General features: G+C 46.6%; 1 protein-coding gene, 1 non-coding gene and 1 pseudogene across 2 annotated transcripts; all 3 read left to right on the plus strand.

Moving 5' to 3' along the window:
• Positions 1-822: 822 nt before the first annotated feature.
• Positions 823-4,540, plus strand: KCNJ11 (potassium inwardly rectifying channel subfamily J member 11). The gene has a single exon (XM_046014400.1). The coding sequence runs from the start codon at positions 1,810-1,812 to the stop codon at positions 2,980-2,982; it is 1,173 nt and encodes a 390-aa protein (XP_045870356.1). The 5' UTR covers positions 823-1,809; the 3' UTR covers positions 2,983-4,540.
• An 8,670-nt stretch (positions 4,541-13,210) lies between these two features.
• Positions 13,211-15,164, plus strand: LOC123948690 (annotated as a pseudogene).
• A 3,177-nt stretch (positions 15,165-18,341) lies between these two features.
• On the plus strand, positions 18,342-18,473 carry LOC123950183. The gene has a single exon (XR_006820175.1). It is a non-coding gene; the product is annotated as a small nucleolar RNA SNORA72 (small nucleolar RNA).
• Positions 18,474-23,481: the final 5,008 nt, after the last annotated feature.

The following is a 23,481-nucleotide window of genomic DNA, read 5'->3' on the forward strand; positions in this document are numbered from 1 at the left end:
AGCAAGTGTCCGTAGCTCAAACTCTCTTTAAAATACAGGGGCATAGTTGTGGAATGATTAAGAAGATGCAACCAGGGACGCCTGGGTGGCTCAGTGGGTTAAGCCTCTGCCTTCGGATCAGGTCATGATCTTGGGGTCCTGGGATCCAGCCCCACGTCAGGCTCTCCGCTCAGCGGGGAGCCTGCTCTCTTTCTGCCTGCCTCTCTGCCTACTTGTGATCTCTCTGTCAAATAAATAAATAAATAAAAATCTTTAAAAAAAAAAAAGAAGAAGAAGAAGAAGAAGATGCAACCACCAGACTTCTGGGCTTTTTTGAATCTGTGTTCCTACACTGGCTAGTTAAGATTCATTATTTTCTGGGGAGGGAGTCCATGGCTTTCATCAAATTCTCAAAGGATCTACGACTCAGAAAAGATTAAGAACATTCCCAAAGAGAAGAAGCACTCAGTTGAGGAATCCTCAGGTCACCTAACCTCTTGCTGTCACCGGTTTGGTGACGCAGCTCCTCGGAGCCTCCTCTCTCTGGGAACCTGCAAAGCCCAATGCTGCAGAGAGGTGCATACTAGCCCCCCTGAGAATGGGAAATTGGAGGAGGAAAGGCAAGCCAACAGGGGCTGCAGTCCTCAGACTGAAAGGGAGGGTCGCGGCGCCCCTCCCTGTCCCCGCGTGGGCAGGAGGAACCTCTTTTTGTCCCTCTGATTGGGCAAACCCCCCAGGCCAGACTGAATCTGGAACAGGAAGGCGGGGCGTGGGGGGGGTGGGTGTGAATGACAAGGGGCGGGGCTTGAGCCCGTGCCCGCCCCTCCTCCCGCTCAGGAATAGGTCGGGCTCCCCCTGGCGGCTCCAGTCCCCCACGCCATTCCTCCGGCGCCCCCGCCCTCAATCTTTTGCCCCCATCTAGTACAGGCCGGTCTCAGCGGACCAACGGACAGACAGGCGGACGGACGCACGAACGAAAGGACGACCCGCTGGGAAGCCTGGGCAGCATTGGGGGCGGGGAGGCCACGGCTGTGGCTTGAGGAGCAGGAGCAGGTGCCGCGGCGACGAGCGGGCGGGGCAGGACTGAGCGGAGCTCCGGGCGGGGGCGCGGCGTCGGCTTGCGTGGGCAGGCGAGGAGCCGAGAGGCCGCTACCGTGAGTGAGCCCGGCCAGGTTGCGCTGTGGGCGAGGGGATCTAAAGTGGAGTCGGGTGGAGTGGTGACTCTGGAGGGCGCAGGAACCCAAGGAGACGGGAAGGACAGAGCTGGAGGGGGATCCGACCGGCCGCGGGGGCGCTGCGGAGGGTGGGGTCGAAAAGGGGGCATACCGGGGTCGTCAGAATATGAAGCTGGAGCTTGGAAGGGGGCGCGGGAGCACAAGTGAGTGAGGCGGGAGAAACGGTGGGGATTGTGTGAGGTCTGGCGAGTTGAGAAGATCCAGAGGTGCTAAGTTCCAAGGTAGAGGAGGTGGGTTGAGAAGGAAACCCAGGTGGGGAGAAGGAGCCTCAGCGGAAGGCCCAGGGAAAATCCACGGTGGGAGAGAGTTGAGCTGAGATTCAGGCAAGGTGGGGAGCAGGCCCAGGCCCGGTAGGAGGCTCACTAGGCAATGGGCAGGCGGGCTGAGGTGTGAGGCTGGTTTAAAGAGGCAGAGGCCAGTTGGAGGTGAGGAGGAGTCCGGTTGAGGAGGCGTCTGAGAAGTGAGGCCAGCACAGACTGAGGGTGGTCCCGCAGTGGAAGGGCTGCCCGGGGAGGAAACCCCACTGTGAGGCCCAAGGCTTGGTCAGGGGAGCGCCCCCCATGGGGGAAGCCTCTCCCCCGTGGTTGCTGGAGCCATGCTGTCCCGAAAAGGCATCATCCCTGAGGAGTATGTGCTGACACGGCTAGCAGAGGACCCCGCGGAGCCCCGGTACCGAGCCCGAGAGCGGAGGGCCCGCTTCGTGTCTAAGAACGGCAATTGCAACGTAGCCCACAAGAACATCCGAGAGCAGGGCCGATTCCTGCAGGACGTATTCACCACACTGGTGGACCTCAAGTGGCCACACACGCTGCTTATCTTTACCATGTCCTTCCTGTGCAGCTGGCTGCTCTTTGCCATGGTCTGGTGGCTCATTGCCTTCGCTCACGGTGACCTGGCCCCTGACGAGGGCACTGTTGTGCCTTGTGTCACGAGCATCCACTCTTTTTCCTCTGCCTTCCTTTTCTCCATTGAGGTCCAGGTGACCATTGGTTTTGGCGGGCGCATGGTGACGGAGGAGTGCCCGCTGGCCATCTTGATCCTCATTGTGCAGAACATCGTGGGGCTCATGATCAATGCCATCATGCTGGGCTGCATCTTCATGAAGACGGCCCAGGCCCATCGGCGGGCCGAGACCCTCATCTTCAGCAAGCACGCTGTCATCGCGGTGCGCCACGGCCGCCTCTGCTTCATGCTGCGCGTGGGTGACCTCCGCAAGAGCATGATCATCAGTGCCACCATCCACATGCAGGTGGTGCGCAAGACCACCAGCCCCGAGGGCGAAGTGGTGCCCCTCCACCAGGTGGATATCCCCATGGAGAACGGTGTGGGCGGCAACAGCATCTTCCTCGTGGCTCCTCTCATCATCTATCACGTCATTGACGCCAACAGCCCACTCTACGACCTGGCGCCCACTGACCTGCACCACCACCAAGACCTCGAAATCATTGTCATTTTGGAAGGTGTGGTGGAGACCACAGGCATCACCACCCAGGCCCGCACCTCCTACTTGGCCGACGAGATCCTCTGGGGCCAGCGCTTTGTACCCATCGTGGCAGAGGAGGATGGCCGCTACTCCGTGGACTATTCCAAATTTGGCAACACCATCAAAGTTCCCACGCCGCTCTGCACGGCCCGCCAGCTTGATGAGGACCGCAGTCTGCTGGACGCCCTGACACTCGCCTCGGCCCGTGGTCCCCTGCGCAAGCGCAGCGTGGCTGTGGCCAAGACCAAACCCAAGTTCAGTATCTCTCCGGATTCCCTGTCCTGAGCCCTGGTCGCTTGGGTCCCCACACTGCTTGTGTGCACAGAGGCCGTGTGTATGGTATGTAGGGTGGGCATGCTGTGGGCCGCTTGCCAGGCCAGGTCCTGGTGTGAGGCTGGGCCCTCTTCAGCTCAGCCTTCCCCCTGCCGTTAGCCCATGGTGTTACAAGGCACTTGTCACTACTCTATTTCTGGCCTCAGAGGAAGCCTGTGCTGGGTTATTTTTGTCTCTGCTCCTCCCAGCCCCAGCTTGGGACTGGCTCACCGCCCCACCCCTCTCCCCAGGCTGGGGAAGCTGTGGGAAGTGTTGAACCCTAAAGTTGGGTCTCCCACCAGTTCTGCCTCTCCATGATCAACATCATGCTGGAGGCTGGGCAGGGGAGGAACAGTCCCCAGATTGGCAACCTGCTGCTCTGTTTCGGTGGCCCCAAGAGATGACCAGCCACTCTTGGTCCCTGAAGAAGTGATGGCCTAATGGGTGGGCCCTGCCAGCTGGGGAGAGCAATCAATGAAGGAATGTATTCCCGCTGGAGGGTTAGAGGTGTGGAATCGTCACAGACGGGGAAGGCTGAGACTGATCAGGCTCCCCTCCCTGGGGCCGACTCAGGTGAGGAGGAAGTGGTGTGAGGACATACAGCTCTGCTGAGCCTTGGTCAGGCACAGGAAAGAGGAGATGGGCCCCTGTGCCCCTGCCTGTGCCCTGACAGCAAGGCTTCTCTGGGGAGGGTCTGCTGAGCCTGCCTGCTCCTATTCTGTCTCTGCCCCAGGAGGCTGGGATGGATTGGTCAGACACTGGCATGTCAAGCAGAAAAAGGCTGAGGAGAGGGGTCTAGGGCCCACATACAGATTGAACTCTGGCTCCCCACCAATGGCTGTCACTCACTATCTGTCCAGAGGGGGCTGTGAAGGGTCTTTGGGTCACTAGAAAAGGAGATGTTGGAAAGCTCAGGCTGCTGGGGATGAGTGAGGCCTCTGATGCAAAGAGGCCCTTGGTCCTCATGGGCTTGACCCGAGACAGGGCTCCTGGAGCAGAGCTATGTACACCTGCTGGGGATTCTGCCTTCTGTGCTGTCAATAAAACCTCACTAAACACTGGGCAGTTCTTGCTGGGGAGGGAAGGGGCACACTGTGGACAGGGAAGGCAAGGACTGACAGCTGCTGGCCCACTTTCCAAAAGTGCCACAGATCCTAGCCAGTGGCCAGAAAAAGGACCTGTGACTGACCCTTAGTACCCAGTTCAGAGAGACTTTAAGCTTTCTGCCTCAGCCCGCCCAGCCCTGCCAGCCTGTCTGGCCATCTCAGTTCTGGAGCACCTACTAGACTTAGAGCCCTTGGCTTGACCTCCACTCCTGGGATTTGCTGGAAGGTGGGGTGCTCAGGAAAGAGGTGGGCCCATCATATGCTTTACAGGGACATTGCACGTTTGGTTCCAGACCACCACAACAGAATAGATACCACGATAAAGAGAGTCAAATGAATGTTTGGGGGTTTCCCGCCACATATAAAAGTTATGTTTACATTATACTGTAGTCTGTTAAGTGTGCAATGGCATTATGTCTAAAAAAACAATGTACATACCTTAATTAAAAAACACTTTATTGCTAAAAATTGTTACCGATCATCTGAGCCTTCAGTGAGTCGTAATCTTTTTGCTGGAGGGTCTTATCTCAATGGGGATGGCTGCTGATTGGTCAGGGTGGTGACTTGTGGGGGCTGTGTCAATTTATTTTTAAATTAGACAGTAATGAAGTTTACCACATCAATCAACTCTTCCTTTCACGATGAAAGAGATTGTGACATCCCCAAGTCTGTGGTTACTTGAGGTCAGGGACTATATCTGATTCAGCACTGTGCCTGGCACTGAGTAAGTGCTAAGTGAATGAATGAATGAACGAATGAATGATGATAGGACAATAAGCCAGCATCACCGTTGCTGTCTGAGGTCTGAAGTGGGCAGGATCAGTGAGAGCTTACTCCAGAGGCAGGGCTGAAGAGCTAGGAAGTTGCTGCTGCTAGTCCAAGCTCTAAGCTGCCCTATCCTGCACCCACACAGTCCCCCCACGTTAACCAGTTTGTGGTTTAGGAGAAGAGGAATGAGAAGCTACTCAGAGTCAGCCCAGAGTTCTGGAGACAGTGCCCGGTTTCTGGGACTCAGCTTGGCTGTCCATAAGACCAGGAGAGGGGCCAGACTCCCTCAGCAGCAACTTTCTTGGGACCCCATTCAAAGTAACCTTCCTCCATTCCCTCCACGGTAAACAGCTGGTTACGGTGAGCCCAGAGAAGTGAGGGCTCAGCGCCACCTGCTGGCCACAGTAGCCACCTGCTGGCTACTGGTTCAGAAAATCAGAGCCACTGATCCCAGTCTTTCCACCCCTAAGAGAGACCTCCTAGCCTTAAGGCTTAGCTCAGGGAGGAGCTGGAAAGTTCCAGGCATGGAGGGAGCTGCTGAGCTCAAAAGGAACGGGAAGCCAAGCTACCATCTTCCTATAGTGAAACTGAATTCCTGGTCTGGAAAAACTAGCCCACTAAGCCATGCTGGAAACCTGCCCAGGACTGACACAAGGACCTGACAGCCTTTCTGCTGGACAGGACACACCCAGCTTCTATAAGACCCACTTTCTCTCCCCAGGTGGCATCCTTCCAGTTCCATCCTAAACTTGAGAACCTCCCCAACATCCTTCCCTAAGGGTGGTGAGGAGTAGAGTAGCTCCTGACTCCCCACAGCTCTCTGAGCTCACCTCTGAGGTCTCCCCAGTTTCAGGTATCAGACACCCTATGTTGTGTGAAGACACAAATTCTGCATGTCAAACTTATGTTCACCCCAGATACGGGCAGGTCTAAAGCACAACAGATCTGTTCCAGCTTGAAAGGAGCTGGGAAAAGGCAGAGTGATGGGGTTAAAGTCAGAATTGGGTTCCAGAGAGTGAGTTTGTTGCAGTTACTGGCATCCTCTTTGCCATGTCCACCTGCCTGGGGCATCATATATACCTTCATGGAAAGGGAAAAAAGTGTTACCTCCATGCTCCCCTGTTTCCACTCTGGGAAAGCCCTACTCTGGATTGGTATGAAAGGCAGGGTGCCTAGACTGGCCAGCTTGGGTGCAAGGAGTGTGAACTTCTGCCTTTCCCTTGACCTTGTGTCCTTCCGGGCACCGATACCAATGAGTGGAACAGGTGATAAACGTACTAGGCATCTGTGTAATTTATGTCCTTCATTGGGAGAAGCAATAATATACAGGAGTACGGATCAACAGCACGCAAAGCCTTCCTTAGCTTTCGTGAGTAATGTGCCTCTACTTCATGAAAGTACCGTTCTTTGCAGCACAAAGTCCCAAACTCCTCATCCCCAGACGGTCGGCACTCGAGGTGAAGCAAAACAGACCAGGTAGCCCTGCCTCTGTGTATTCTTCTTTACTTCATTTGATCAATTCCAGTTTTTCTCATGATGCCATCATTGTTGGGGAAGGGAAGTTACTCCCAAGAGAAATAAATGCAATACGGTTCTGATTGAGATTTTCATTTGTTGTTGAATTTCTACTATGTCTTTGATCTCCCATACACCTTGGAAGTAGAATGAAAATCATGCCATAGTTCTTCCCCTTTTGTGCCTCTTCAGGTCTCTGAAGGTCTGACCAGCACACTCATTTCTGTACCTAATAACTCCTTAATGCACTTTTTTTTTTCTACATCATAGGTTCCCTTTCAATCAATAATGTCCATTCTACAATCCACTACATTTTGCATCTGATGTTTTACCTCCCTATACAAAGATCCAATTTGTCATTTTCCCATATAATTTTATTTTTCCCTTATATTACTTTATTACTCTATTATAATCTCGATAAGACTATTATAATTTATTTTAAAAATCTCAACTGCCTTGCTACTTTTTCCAAAGGGTGTCATTATTTTTGATCCCTCTATTTCAATGACTGTGGACGGCTTTGGACTGCCTCTTTTGTTCCACAGTCCTAACTGTTACCCTATTCTTCCATATCTCTACTTCCTGAGTTTCATTGGCTCCTCTAATGACACAGTCCTGAAATAGGCACCAACTAAACCGATGCCTCAATCCCCAGTACCGCCACTAGAGGCCACTCTAAATCACCCTCAGGCAGGAGCTCAGCGATGGGGATTTCTACCTTTAGTCAGTCAGCCCTGGAAGCTGAGAGTCTTCAATGTCAGTTAAGCCCATGAATGAGCTCACTGTGGCCCCTCACACCCTCCTGAGTGACCTAAAAGCTGCGTTTAGGGTCATTTCTTTTACTTTCAGTAAAGATGTGAACAGGGCTTCTCTGCCCCACAAAGACCCTGAAATACAATTGCACATTCCTTGATAACTACATTCAGAACCACACTGTACCTTACCCATGACTAACACCTGACCTGAGATTCCCCACAGCCCTGTCAACCTCTGTCCTGAATGAGGTGCCCGTGCACAGATCCAGTTAGGAATAGCATCACACACCTTGGTTCAGTTACAGAAAATGAGGCAATGATCAAACACGCCAACCAACAGAACTGTCCCCTAAGAACAGACAAGAACAGTATAGAGTGAGCCTATCCTCTAGATGGAAGGATCCAACTTATCCTTCACACCCAATCCCACCCTGGATCTTCCTTGGCAGTATGGATCAAAAATCCAAGCTCTACTCTTCACTAGCCATGAGAATGGATAACTCAAAGAATAACTCAGAGATATTAAGTTGAAAGTGCATCTGCAAACATTTATTCTTCTATTAGCATGTATAGGTGGATCTCATTAAATTAAGAAGTGGAATGTGAAAGGAAACAGGTCACAGTCTAGAAAGAGTACATGTAACTTTGGAGAGGGGTATAATTGACATACAGTAGATCAGTTTCAGGTGTACAACATGATCCAGTAGTTGTATATATTGCAAAATATCACCACGATAAGTCTAGTTAACATCTGTCACTATACATAGTTATAAAAATATTTTCTTCCCAAAAGTTTTTCCAAATTTTTTTAAAGATTTACTCTTAGTAACTTTCAAATATGCATTACAGTACTATTAACTATAGGCACCATGGTGTACATTACATCCCCACAATTTATGACCAAAAGTTTGCACCTTTTGACCACCTTCAACCATTTCATCCACCCCACTCCATCCCTGCACCCACCATTGTGCTCTCTGTTATCTGCGAGCTTGGGTCTTTGCTTTTAGATCCCGTATGTGAGATCATATGGTATTTGTCTTTCTCTGTCTGACTTATTTAATTTAGTATTATACCTTCAAGTTCCATCCATATTGGTCCAAATGACAACGTTTCATTCTTTTTTTATGGATGAATAAAACTTCATTTATATATATATGTTTATATGTATATTTATATATCCCATTATATATATTTCATTTTTATATATACATATGTATCTTATTATATATAATCTATATATACATACATATATATATATGTCACATTTTCTTTATCCATTCATCCATCAGTAACACTTGTTTCCATATCTTGGTTTTTGTAAATAATGCTTCAGTGAACATAGGGGTGTATATATATCTTTTAGAGTTAGTGTTTTCATTTTTTTCAGGTAAATACCCAAAAGTTGAATTACTAGATCACATGGTAGTTCTATCTTTAATTTCTTGAGGAACTTCCATTCTGTTTTCCATAGTAGCTACCAGCAATTTACATTCCAATCAATATAGTGCATGAGGGCTCCTTTTTCTCCACATCCTTGCCAACACCTGTTGTTTCCTATCTTTCTGATATAAGCCATTCTAACAGGTGTGAGGTAGTAGCTCATTGTGGTTTTGATTTCCCTGATGAGTGGTGATATCGAGCACCTTTTCATGTGTCTGTTGACCATCTGTATGTCGTCTTTGGAAAGCACTGCTTTCTTTTTCTTGGATAAGCTGATTCGCAGGAGGCCACCGAGAAGGCAACTTGGACAGTCTGTTCTTGAGCAAGTTATCTAAGGCATTGGGAAAAGTAATTTCGGTTACAGATGCATTCACTGAGAAACCTTGTTGTTACTGCTGTTTCTGTGTAAGAATTTCCAATGTTCTCCAGTAGTTCTGCCATTGGAATAAGCCACAAACACATCATAATGAAAGCACCTCATTATAGTTCTTCAGTCCTTCTTGTGTCAATTTGAGTGTTCCGAGAACAAGCTTTCAAGATGGAGAATAAGGGATATCTTCGGCGTAGCACCTGTAAAAGATAAAGGAGAGAGGGCACCTGAGTATGCAGGCAAAGCCTTTAGACCATGATACAGGTGTATTATCTCTAAAGGGAGGAAGAAGGAAGGACTGGGTAGCAAGAGCCCCAGACTTCAGTGTAAGCCTGAGAAAGTCTCCGGGGAGCTACAAAGACACCTGCATTTCTCAGCTCTTTTCTGGGGCTGCGCAGGGAAAGCATGGCCTCAGCTCTAATACTGCGGCAGGTCCCTGACAGGCCACAGCTGGAGCATGCTGGCTGGGTACGCTCCAGAGCAGGCTCTCTAAAGAGTCTCAGCAGCACATCTCCAGAGTAACCACACTTTCTAGTCAAAACTCAACTGCCTGAGGAGCTGTATCAGTTAGATTTTGCTGTGTAAAACCCAGCCTAAAACAGTGACTTTGAAAAAGAAAAAAATGTATTTCTCATGCACTGTGAGTTGGCTCTGCTGAGTGGAAGTTCTGGTCCATCATGTGATCTAGACTGGCCTCTCCTAGCACAACTAGCTCTAACTGCTGGTGTCACTCGGCCCCCAACAGACAGAACTTGGATGCATTCTCCTCTTATTAGTAACAGAAGCACCAAAGAAAGAAAGTGGAAACACACAAGTTCTCTTGAGACCTAGATTTAGAACTGGCATTCTTTCACCTTGGCCTCATTCTGCGGACCAAAGCAAGCCACAGGGTTGAGCCCCACGGTAAGGGGCAGCCTATTACTGGAGGACACTACAAAATTACCTAGCAAAGGACATGGATGTGAGTAAGGGTGAAGGCTTAGAGCCAAGACTGCAAACCACCACAGAATCCAGGGTAATCACAAAGGCTTAAGTCTCTTTTTAAAAAAATATCACTGCCAAATGTGAGGTTATCATGATAGCTGCTGGATTATCGGAAGCCAGAGGAAGGCAAGAAATAGAACATTCACAAGTATCACAAGAAACATTTGAAAACCACTTTTATCTAGTTGTCTCATTGGCCTAGGTCCCATCAGAAGAATAAATCCCATGAATCGGTTGATGAACTTTTAAATAAACAAATAGCCTTTTTCTTAATTAACCAATTATTGTCTTTTTCCTAAGGCATTTATAATGAGATGCATTAGCTATTACACAGGTTCTGCCTTGGCAGGTCCATAAATAACTGAGGGCAGTTTTGTTAGGTAGAACAATTTTAACCAACATGCTTACACTCGTCTCTCAGGCCTCTACAGTTTTTGTTGTTTTGTTTGCTATTTGGGGAATAGTGAGGGATAAACATGTTTGAAAACCTGTTTTAGTTTGGAAACACTTAGGGAGGGTTAGAAATCCCTGGTTAAACCAATGAAATCTGGTGATAAGTTATCCCATTGAGTTATTGACAAAATATGAGCACCTGGCAAAAGGATTTCATCTGAGCCACTGTATCTGCATGTGGGAACAGCGAGCAGCCCATATATGGTTCAAAAACCTGGTCTGAACCGATAAGGTCATGTCTGAGATACAGTGAAACGGGTATATGAGGAAGGCACAGAGGGGATTTATGCTGCATCTCCCCAGAGTCATAAACCACCACACGGAGATCAGAAGAGGAAAAGCCACACACCGGGCGCTTGGGTGGCTTAGTCTATTAAACATCTGCCTTTGGCTTGAGTCAGGATCTCGGGGTCCTGGGATCGAGCCCTGCATCAGGCTCTCTGCTCAGCAGGGAATCTGCTTCTCCCCCTGCTTGTGTTCTCTCTCCAATAAATAAAATCTTTAAAAAACAAAAGAAAGAAAGAGAAAGCCACCCACCACAAACACACACCGCACTTAGAATACCCCCACATCAATCCTGAGAACTCCTCGACAGCGTCCCCTGCCAATAATCTCTGAACTCCCAAAGCCAACTCCAAAACACAGGGCTAAACTTCACTTTGGAACAACTTACCTGTTTCCAAAAAATAAATAAAATCAGTACAATTACAAAGGTTATTCCAACACAGAGTAAAACGTACTTCGGAGTACAAGCTGTCTTCTCAGATTCTGCAGAGAGAAAGAGGAAAATAACATTAAGGGAAAAACCTCCTGGCCAGAGCCAGAGGCCATACAACCACTGCTAGGATTTGTGGTTGTATGTCATTTTCCTGGTTCCTGTGACCCTCTGCCACATGTCACCCTCCTTGGTACCCTCCATTCCTATCACACATACCTCACCATCAAACAGCGTGTTCAGCACTTGCCAGAAGATGCTGGAATATCAAACATAACATACCACTCACACATGCCATGCAATGTGTAAAGCTTCCAAACTACTACACCATCTTGCTGCAATACAGTGGATATGTGTGTCCCTCAAAATTCATACACTGAAATCCTAGTGCCCAATGTGATGGTATTAGGAGACAGGGCTGGGGGAGGTGCTTAGGTAAGGAGCGTGGAACCCTTTTGAATGTATTTAGTGCCGTTATACTAGAGGCCCCAGAGAGATCCCTCATTCCTTCCACCATGTGAGCATACAATAAGAAGTCTGCAGCCCAGAAGAGGGTCCTCACCCAACCATGCTGGCACAATGATCACAAACTTCTAGCCTCCGGAACTGTGAAAGACAAAGTTCTGTTTTTAAGCCACCCAATCTGTGGCAAATTGTTACAGCAGCCTGAATGGACTAAAACATACATATAATGCAGAAAAACCCCCTCATACCATACACGCAAAGCATATTTCAATTTCATACTCCCCACGCCCCACACATACTCTGCACACATCTCTTCATACACACACAACCACCCACACACATTTTTAGCCCTTACTTCTAAGAACAATTCCTCTCTCCCTCTAGGACCATCCTGGATACCCTGACTACATCTCCCAGAAGCCTGGTCAGACACTGCCTTCTTCACCCCTCTAGACCCCTCTAGACCCCTAGACCAGCAAGGTCATACCCACCCAGGACCATACCCATGACCATGGAAGCCAAGATATGAGCTCCATGGACCTCATCCCACCAGCAGGAGGGATTCTATAGTGACCTGTAGATCTTTTTTTTTTTTTTTTAATATTTTATTTATTTGACAGAGATCACAAGTAGGCAGAGAGGCAGGCAGAGAGAGAGGGAAGCAGGTTCCTTGCTGAGCAGAGAGCCCGATGCGGGGCTTGATCCCAGGACCCTGGGACCATGACCTGAGCCGAAAGCAGAGGTTTTAACCCACTGAGCCACCCAGGCACCCCGACCTGTAGATCTTGAGCTAAGGATCCTATCTCCCTGGGGAAAGTCCTGGGCATCTACAGGACCATCCTACTATGGCCTCCCCATCTTGGGCACAACCCATAAGACACAACCACGGGTTTAGCCTCTACCAGTCACCAGTTTGCAGTGACCTGGGGCCTGAGCAGAAGACTTGCTGGCAGGGCGGAGTCCCTGGCCCCTGATAGACTGTTATCTTCAGACATGGATAGGATTCTGTCCCCTCTCTCCTTGTCTTAGCAAGTTTCACACTCCAAGCCATATAGACCACACAGATTACTTAAATTGCCATGAACTGAAAGTAGCCCTGTTTCCATCTGAGAACTACTGTCACCACTCTCCATCAACCTGACCATCTGCCCTGCCTTAGAGACCTAGTCTGGACTGCTGACTCTGGGGCTAAGTTATGCCAGACCAAGTTATCTATCTTTCCTACTGTCCCCTGTCTTCCCCCAAGACTGCCTGGGAAACCAAAATTTATGTTATCTGACCTCAAGGTGAAGAGCAATGTTCAGGAGGTGAAGAGAATGTTCAGGAGAAATGTTCAGGAGGCTTCTTACCTATCACAGTCAAGGTGAAGTTGAGCCTCTGGGGGGTAGGCAAGGATTTATGCCATACCACACACTGGTAGATGGTCATATTGTCTTCCAGAGAGGGCTTCAGCCTCAAGAAGCTAGTGACATTCTTATTGTCGGTGGTATAATTAGTGAAGATGTCCTCAGAAACCTCCACATACTGGGGATCCTTCTGGGTCCACTTTTTCCACGTAATGGTAGTGTTCAAGGGGTAGAACCCACTTGCCATACACGAAATAAGCTGTTCTTCATTTTCTTTCACCATGGCTTGCTCTGGAAACAACCTGGGGACTGGGTAAGCTGCTGAGAGAGAGAAGTCATGTTTCAGGTTAAGTAAGGACTAGTTTATTTTCAGCTTAATGCCTGACCCACAGCAAGCAAGCCTTCAGGAAAGGTGAGCATACTGAATGGGATTCTGCTTAGGCTAAATATTCTGGATATGTTGGTTTCAATGTCAGCTGATATGCTGTGGTCCCCTACTCTCACAGCAATTTTATAGAGCAGAGTTTCTTTTTTTTTTTTTTTTTTTGAAGCAGGCATATATTTTATTTTTATAAGTTTCATATTTTAGTAAAATACCTTTTTTTATTTTATTTATTTTTTCAGCGTAACAGTATTCATTCTTTTTGCACAACACCCAGTGCTCCATGCAAAACGTGCCCTCCCCATTACCCACCACCTGTTCCCCCAACCTCCCACCCCTGACCCTTCAAAACCCTCGGGTTGTTTTTCAGAGTCCATAGAGCAGAGTTTCTTAAGCTACTTTGTCATACTATGTCATAAGCTACTATGTCATACATAGACACCATTGAGAATCTGAGGAAAGCCCTGGAACTTGTGGTAGAGACTGTTAACAACCAATTTCCGTTCTTCTATGACATATCCCAGTTAAAGCTACATCTCTCAACCTCTGCATAGCCATGTGAACTAAGGACCTCGTCATTTAGAGATAATCAGAAATGATGATAGCAACTTCTAGGAAGTATCCTTAAATAACAAGGATGCCTTAAAGAAAAGGACGGTGCCCTACACTCCTTTCCCCCTTCCTCTTTCCTACAGAATGGCTGGAATAGTGCTTGACGGCTAGAGAAGGAAAAGCCACTTCCAAACGTAAGGTGGCAGCTATGTGTGGAGAAGGGCAAAGTAACAAGATAAAAGGATCCTAGGTCGCCTATAATCTATAATCACAGAACTGCCACAGCCACCTTGGGTTAGCTACACTTGTGTATACAAAGACAATAAACTACCTTTTTGAAAAGCCATTTTTGACTTCTGGTTTCCCTTCTGACACGTAAAGACCCTGGAAGTCATAACAAGAAAAGAGCTGAGCTGAACAAATGATAAACCAACAAGTTTTCTTAGATGTACAAGAGAATGAAGGTGACAGGGCACCCCAAAAGCTAAAGACAGACAGACTGAGAGAATCATAACCAAGATCGTGTCACCTTGATCAGATGCCAGAGCCATACACCAGTAGAGGCACTTAAGCAGCGACTTTACCAACTGCTAAAGGTTGAGGATGGACTGATTGCTGTGGGCGCAGTCTCACGGGGATCACCACAATTTCATGAGTTTTACTGCCAGGAAACCCACACTGGTTCTCACAGTGAAGATTCAAGAAAAATCCCCTCCTATTTTCAGGGGAGAGGAAAAGTAACTAAAAATATACCCAGTGCATTAACCACAAAAATGATGCTCAAGAGAAAAGACTTTGCCAGAGCCTTCTAAGACCTGGGTAAAGGATGATCAGCCAACTCGAGCCTGCTCTAGCCTTCCGGGTTCACCTACAAAAGCTTCTGAAGGTCACAGCCTAGGGGCTCTGAGCTCAAATTCAAGAATGAGATTTAATGGTAAGATTGACTGCTTCCCTTCTGCAACCCTTTGTCACCACAGCAACAGGGCTCCGGGTGATAATATTAGATGAAAACTGAGAGGGCTGCAAGGCACACACTCTGTTTAAAGAGGGAAACTCTTAAGAAAACAGGTTGCCAATAACGAGGACCTGCCAGTTCTGATGGGAAATCCTTACAAGAAGCCTCTTAAAAATGTATCTTGTGTGGAAAATGTGTAGATGATAAGAATGCACAGTTTTTGTCCCAGTTTATTTCTGCATTTACTGGATGCATTTATGGAAGGCACATAAGTCTGTGAGAGAAAGCAGAAAGAAATCACAAAAGCAATTAAGAGAGCTCAGATAATGGGGTTTATGCCAGGCACAGACAATGACCCTGCATATCTCAAAGACCCTAAAGTTTGTAACATCAAGTATCTGCAGTAAATTATGTTTTATCAATAAACATATTTTTTAATAAAAAAAAAAAGGAGGGGGAGACAAAAAGAAAAGAAGCAAAGAACAAGTACACCAAGTAGAATGGTACATACTAATCCAACTGTATGATGAGGGAACAAAAAGCAAGCTGAGGACAAAGCAGAAGCTGATACCCTATAATCCTCCCCTCATGGGGTATGTGTCACATTCCTCAGGCATTCCTGGCTGCCCTAAAGCTAAGGGAAGGAAAAACATAATAGAGATCACAATCCTGCAAGACATGAGTCTCCCGCAGTTTACAAACGTCTTGTGGTCTACAAGAGCAAAACATTTTTTTTTTTAAGGTTTTATTTATTTGAGGGACAGTGAGAGAGCACAGAGGCAGACAAACAGGGAGAAGCAGACCCCTCCTGAGCAGACAGCCCCATGCTGGGCTCGGTCCCAGGACCCTGAGATCATGACCTGAGTTGAAGGCAGAGGCTTAACCCACTAGCCACCTAGGCAACCCTAAAGTCTGTTAATTTTTTTAAAATACTTTATTTTGGGGTGCCTGGGTGGCTCAGTTGGTTAAGCATCCCACTCCTGATTTCAGCTCAGGTCATGATCTCAAGAGTCTTGAGTTCGAGCCCGATTTCAGGCTCCACACTAAGCAGGGAGTCTGCTTGAGATTCTCTCTCTCCCTCTCCCTCTGCCCCTCCTCCCACCCCATGCATACATGTGTTCTCTCTCAAATAAATAAATAAATCTAAATAAAATACTTTTATCTTAAGCTCTCTGTCAGCTGCAGAGGAAATTAATCCTAACTTAACACCCGCATCACCCACATTAATATGTATAAAATATTAAAAGTCCTAAGTACAATATTGGGGGGCTCATAGACACTGTCCCTTTTTTATAGGCTGAATGTGGCTTCTTAAAATTCATATGCTGAACTCCTAACCACTGTCCCTCAGAATGTGACTATATTTGGAAACAGAGTCTTTTTTAAGGTAATTAAGGTTAAAATGGGGACATTAGCTTGGGCCTTAATCTAATAGGACTGGTCTCCTTATAAGAAGAAAAGAGTAGGACACACGTGCACAGAGGAAAGAATATGTGAAGACACGGGGAGAAGATGCCTATCTACAAGCCAAGCAAAAAGGCCTCGGGGGAAAAAACAACCCTTCTGATACCCTGATCTCAGACTGCTAGATGCAGAATTGTGAGAAAATAAATTTCTGTTATTTAAGTCACCCAGTGGTTAAATTTTGTTACAGCAACTCTGGCACATGAATATGCCCCTCAAAGCTCATCTACGTATTATCAGACCCATCCATCATAATAAAGAAAAGTAAAGCTCAAAGGGGTGTTCAAAGGATAGTGTTGCTGTTGCTGCAAGTCTTCACTGGGCACGGACCTCACAACAGTACCCAGCTGGGCACTGTATTTGTAATGTATTTATTCATACATTACTTAATGGAATCCTAAGTTCCGAGACAGTAAGATTTATCAACCCGTTTTGTACAGGGGAAAATTCAGACCCCAAAATGTTAAATGGTTGGCCCAATCATCCAGTTCAGAAATAACAAAGCTAAAACAGGATTCAGATCTATGGAACCATACTCCAGCATCTCTCTCCTTTCCCAGCTACCTTTCAGAGACACCTCTTCAGTGAACATGCACTGTCCACATACTAAGTGAATTATATCTTAATTAATATAGCTATCTTTCACTGGGCACTTACAATGGGCCAAGCACCCTGCTGTGCTACCTGCATTTTTCATAGACTCTTCCCCACAATAAATCTCCTAGGTAGGTATTATTACATTTTTTCAGAAGGAGGTTCTATGTGATTAAGAACTTGCCGAAAGTTTTCCAGCTGTCCATGGAAGCCCAGGACTCAAACCCATGTCTGTCTGACTCACTGGCCCATGCTCCAAGCCTCTGCTCCATTTGGCCCACAGCTCTACCTCAAGCCTCAGCACCATGGCAACCTCAGGGCCCTGCCTCCAGGCACTCACCCACAATCTCCAGCTGGGTGGTTCCCACTGCTTTGTTAGGGGTCATCACCACCTCACATCGGTACTGTCCTGCTTCCTTCAGCTGGATGCCTGGCAGCTGCAGGGAGGCATCCCCGCTTTCCAGCTTCGATAGAGACACAGAGGCTCCAGGTCGTGTTATCATTTGGTTGCCTCCAAAATACTGAAACACTGTAACTTCTGTTGTTGACATATGATGCTTCCTAATCCAGGTGACACCCATAAGTGTGATGTTCAGGGGGCAGTCACTCTGGACTTTGCAGACAATAGTGACATTGTCATTCTGGAACACCGTCTGAGTCTTTTTTGCCATTTCCACTTGGAGAAAACCTGTGACAATAAGAGAACCTGGTTATGGGGGACCTTTGAAAAAACATAGGTGTGGTACTCTCAAACGGGTGTCACGTAATTGGAAACAAATTCCTTCTTTTGTGGGAGAGAGGGTGTCTCGGAGAGGCTCCTTAGTTCATAGCCCCACATCAATCTATGTAAGATCCTTCAACTTTATTCTTCTTTTTTCAAGTTTGTTTTCAGTATTCTGTATCCCTTACAATTTCATAGGAATTTTAGAATTAGCTTATCAATTTCTACAAAGAAGTCTACTGAGATTCTAATAGGAATCGCACTGAATCTTTAAATCAATTTGGGGAGTACGGTCATCTTAACAATGTTGTCTTCTAATCCATGAATCTGTTCTTAGGATACTGTATGGACTGAATGTTTGTGTCCCTCCAAAATTCCTATGTTGAGGCCTAATGTCCAGAGCAACGGTATTTGGAGATAGGGCCTTTGGGAGGTAACTAGATCACGAGGGTTGAGCCCTCATGAATGAGATTAGTGTCCTTATTAGAGACATGATAGATCTCCTTCTCAGCACCAGAGGACACAGTAAGAAGATATTCCTCCAGAAGCCAGAAAAGAGGCCCCTCTCCAGGAACCAATCAGTCAGCACCTAGATCTTGAACTTCTCAGCCTCCAAAACTGTGAGAAATAAATCTCTGTTGTTTAAGCCACTCAGTCTAAGGTTTTTCTTAGGGTAACCTAAAAAGATTTAAGACAGGATGTTTTTCCATTTCACTTATTTAGATCCTCTTAAATTATTTTCAACCTCGAATATTCTCACTGTTCTGATTTTGTAATAATCAGAGCAAGCGAAGCATTTGCTATATTAAGATCACACATGTGTCCCCAGACTTAGTTCTTTCCCTAGGCCTGCTTTGATCAAAGCTGGTGACAGACTGAGTTTGATTTATGTGATGCATCTTAAGTGGGAAATGTCTGTGACTCTAGGTATCTGATCATCTTTGAGGAAAGACAGCAAAGTTAGTGTAATAATTTTAAAGATAGCCATTGCTAATTTGATGATTACCAGTTGCCATTAAATGAACTATAAAACTAAAAAAAAAACTTTATAGTTTTTAGAGTAAAAATGTTATGCTTCTTTTTTTAAACTTATACCTAAGTATTTTATTCTTTCTGATGTCCTCATGAATAGAATTGTTTTACATTACAATGTAAATTTACATTTACATTGTTACACATTACAAGTCTATAGAAATACTATTTATTCTTTTTATTTCCATCTCCCCCCCCCAACAGGCAACCATTCCAAGATATTTAATCCTTCATGTTTTTGTTTTCTTTACAACTGCCTTGTTTTGTGGGACATCTGGGTGGCTCAGGTCATGACCCCAGCCAGGATCTTGGGATAAGTCCCATACCAGTCTCCTTACTCAGTGAGGAGCCTCCTTCTCCCTCTGCCTCCCATTCGCCCTGCTTGTGCTCTCTCTCTCTTGACAAATAAATAAAATCTTTTAAAAAATGTATTTATTTGACAGAGAGAGAGAGGGAGGGAGAGTGTGTGAGCACAAGCAGGGGGAACAACAGGCAGAGGGAGAAGCAGGCTCCCCATGGAGCAAGGAGCCCACCACAGAGCTCAATCCCAGGACCTGAGTGGAAGGCAGGCGTTTACCCGACTGAGCCACCCAGGTGCCCCTAAAATCTTAAAAAAACAAACAAACAAACAAACAAAAAAAAACTTCAATAGGGTCTTTCTTTAAAAAAACAAAAACAACAAAAAACCCTGCCTTGTTTTGTTTCTCAAACTTACGAAAATAGTAAGAAGTTAGATGTTAATGTTTCTCCTCTTGGCACCGTTTCAAACCCTCTCTCACTGGCATGTGTACAGCTAGTCCATTGGTTGAGGTTAGTGACCAGCTCTTCATATGCGAATCCACCTTCCGCTCACCCATAGCCCTAGTGATGGACACCCCAGGGTCTCCTAAATGCCCACATCCCCACCCATCCAACCAGCACCACTTGGCACAGCCCCGCCCATTGATAAGATATCAAGTGATATCTTACGGTTTTAACTTCTATTCTATGACGAGTAGTGAGTTTAAACATCTCTTCATATGCCTTTCTGCCTTTAGTTTCCTGTTTGATAATTAAACCTCCATCATTGCTTCCCCCCCCCCCCCCCATCACCACCAAAAAGTACAAGAGGACGTCTGAATGTAACCACGAGGGTGAAACACTCCCTCACACTCTCGGCGAAGGCTCCATTCAGTAAAGTGCAATACCCCCTTCAGTCAGTAAAGTGAAATATTCCCTTCAGGAGCACCGGGGAAGTACTTCCCTCACTTCCACTCCTCCCCATCCACCCACCCGTACCTAGTTTTTCTTCTCCGCGCCAGTCCCCAAAGTGACAAAAGAGCGGCTTGAAAAGTACTGCTCTGGGCTCCGAATCAAAGGAGGCAGCCAGTCTCAGGCTCCTACAGGTGCCCCCTCGGTGCCCAGCAGCCATCACTAAAAGCTGAATGAATGTGAGTAAAGGGCGGCCGCGGCCTTCAAGTGGGACTCCCGAGGCAGCGGCCCGGGAGAGGAGCGCAGCCAGCAACCCCCCCGCCTCCCAGGCCTCGCTCCCCCGCCGCCACCCGCTCCTCCGGCGCCGCGGGCTTACCTGCGCTGGATGGACAGCGCGACAGGACCAGAAGGAGGAACGGTGGCCCGCGCAGGAGCAGCGGCAAGGGCGCCATGTCCACCGCCCGCGGGCCCGAGCGAGCGACAGTCGGTGTGGAGACCCAGGGCGTTCACCTGAGGGGTGAAGCGGACTTCCGGGCCTGCGTGTCCCCGGTGGTAGTCGGAGAAGTGAGTCGGGATGAGTCCCGTTCACAGCCGGAGGACACCCGGCCGCACCTGCGCGTTAAGTGCCGGGAGCGCCGGCAGAGGCTGGAGGGGCGGGGCGACGGGGCGGTGGGGCGGTGGGGTCGGGAGGGGAGTGTGTCCGGGGCTGGCAAAAGTGGAGCCCGGCGCGGGCCTTGGGGCCTTGGGGCCTTGGGCCCAGATCACTTCGTAAACTGAGGCCGGGAGCTGTCAGCGGTTTACGCCCACGCGGCGCTGCAGGCAAGCGCGGCGGAGGATGGCTGTCATTCCTAGTGAACGAAATGCTGGAGAGCGCCGCGGAGGGGGTATCTACTCTCGCGGTACAGTACGTGGCTGTACTTCCCATGCTTGTTCAGCTGAACTTCCCATTCTTGATTGTTGGCTTAGGTCACGATCTCAGGGTGGTGAGATTAGCCCCCCAAGGTTCCCTGCTGAGCGGGGAGTCTGAGATTCTCAGACTCCCTCTGCCCCTCCCCTCATCCTGAGCGGAAGCCATGCTCTGAAAAAAAAAATATATATATATATATATATATGCATATGTGCATATATATGTATACATATGCATATATATGTATACATATGCATATATATGAATACATATGCATATATATGAATATATGCGTATGTGCATATATAGGTAGATCGACAGACGCCTGGGTGGCTCAGATGGTTAAATGTCTGCCTTCGGCTCAGGTCTTGATCGTGGGGTCAAGGATAGAGTCCCATATCGGGCTCCCTGCTCAGTAGGGAGCGTGCTTCTCCTCCTGCTTCTCCCCCTGCCTGCCCCTCCCCTGCTTGTGCTTTCTCTCTGAAAAATACATAAAATCTTTAAAAAAAAAAAAAAACAAGACAAAAACACACAAAAATGTGTGTGTGTGTGTGTGTGCATACATATATATGTACATATATATATCTTTAAGGATATATGAAGACACACACATATATATATCTTTAAAATAAATTTACATTCGGAATTTTAAAATAAAATTACATTCTGTACCCCCAGAACACTTTAGTCAAACATCAAAAAGCAGCCCTTAATTTCCCTTATGAACCAAAAAGTGGCTTCTGACCTCCTCCAGCAAAACCTAAAATGTTCACTCAGTAATCATTATGTTTTAACCATCTCCAGAACAGCTTTTAAATCAGTTTTAACTACAAAGTTCAGAACACAAGTGGCAGTGCATACTATTATAATAAATGCACACACCTCTTTCCCCAGCATCTTGCATTCCAGGAGTCTCACTGATCCTACTTAATTTTTTCCTTGCCTCATTAAAAACAATGTGTGTAATCTATAGAAAATCACAGGCAGACCTGGACTCAAGACCCAAGTTTCAGTTATACCATCGATGATTGTGGGACAGTGGACGAGTTACTTCAGTTTCCACTTCTCTAAAACAGAGATGGTAAAGTCTTCCCTGCAGGGCTAGTGTAAGAATTACAAGATCAGGCAGGGTGTGAATGAAGACTTCGTGGTACTGTCAGTAACTAAGCAAATGTTTACATTCCCACCTACCTGCAGAACAGCATACAGAGGGGAAAGAGCACAGAACTGGGAGGTGGGCGGGCCACCCACACGGATACCAACTAGCTAGGGGATCTTCAGAAGGTCACAGTTTCTGAGCCACAGTTTTAACAAGGGATCTACAAGGTTAGGTCCAACTATAGAATTCTATAATCCAACCGCTACCTCTTAGAGGGAGTCAACCTGAGAAGTCCTCTCTTGGTATTACTGACATCATTAAATAATTTCCCCCAAAGGAAGTCATTTGGTGAGTCTCCATATTTGCCCAGTAAACCACTCTGCGAGCCACTTAGGATTTCCACTTCTATGCTACAACTGGAAGCAGGGGTTGGGTACTCAGAAATGCTGGAAAAGGAATTCCTTCTTTGGTACATGATCTCTAAGGCCCTCAAATTGTATGACTCTATAACTGTGTTTTGCAAACAACCCATTCTTTCAACATTGCCAAGTTTGTCTTTTTCCCCCAGAAAATGACACCAAATATTACATTTTTTTTCTGATTTTACTTTTAGTATAATTAAAAACAAAGCTATACAAATGATGACTAGAATAATATTTTCTGACAAATATTGCACTGGGAGAATTTTTACAATATAACATCAAAAAACAAATATAAATACAACAAACTTGTATAAAGTCTCTGTGTCTTCCTGATTATCAAATTAAAATGCAGTTATTTATTAGTGGTTTTTTTTTGAGTGACCCAATTTTCTGAAGAGGCCAAAAAGAATTAAGTCTATACACTTCACATTAATAAAATTTCTGTCCAAACTTTAAAATTAACAGAACACTTTTGGCCACATATTTAGAAAAGGTTACATTTTTAATTCAACGTTTAAATTGAAAAAACTTCCACAATCCCCCAAATTTAGCAATAACAAAATAAATGGTCTTTAAAATAGGATGTATACACCATCATTAGTTGATGTTTTTTAAAACATAATAAATATTGATAAAATACGGATTTTGCAGCACTGGTTTCCTTCATGAAAATGAAAGGCAAAATTTTTTCACTTTTTAATTCCAGGACACAGTTTTTTTCAGAAGAGACAGAATAACTAATGGTTCCTTCCACACCTATTTTAGGCATAAGCTTTCATATAAATGTACACATATTGCTCCTGAAATATGATCTTTCAATTAGAGGCCATAAAAATTGGTACACAGACATTTTGAAAATGGCATGTGTGCTAACAGATCCTGGACTAACAGCTTCAAAGAAACACCTTCACTGAAAAGGGGCTCCTTCCTCCACCTCTGCTAAAGTACTGGGCCCTCCAGAGCTCTTCCATTCTCAGGCCCTGAAACTAGATGGAAAGGTGTAAATAGAGCTACCTGGAAGTCACCAGAGCCATTCCAAAAGAATGAAACAGTCGCTCTGGGCATTAACTGGCTGAAAATCATCCTTAAAATACTTAGGGGCTCCTGGGTGGCTCAGTGGGATAAAGCCTCTGCCTTCGGCTCAGGTCATGATCCCAGGGTCCTGGGATCGAGCCCGGAATAGGGCTCTCTGCTCAGCAGAGAGCCTGCTTCCTCCTCTCTCTCTCTCTCTGT

The sequence above is a fragment of the Meles meles genome, chromosome 8 (assembly GCF_922984935.1).
Source record: "Meles meles chromosome 8, mMelMel3.1 paternal haplotype, whole genome shotgun sequence".
NCBI lineage: Eukaryota > Metazoa > Chordata > Mammalia > Carnivora > Mustelidae > Meles > Meles meles.

Coding starts and splice junctions, on each gene's coding strand:
- KCNJ11 (XM_046014400.1), top strand. CDS start 1,810: ATGCTGTCCCGAAAAGGCATCATCCCTGAGGAGTATGTGCTGACACGG.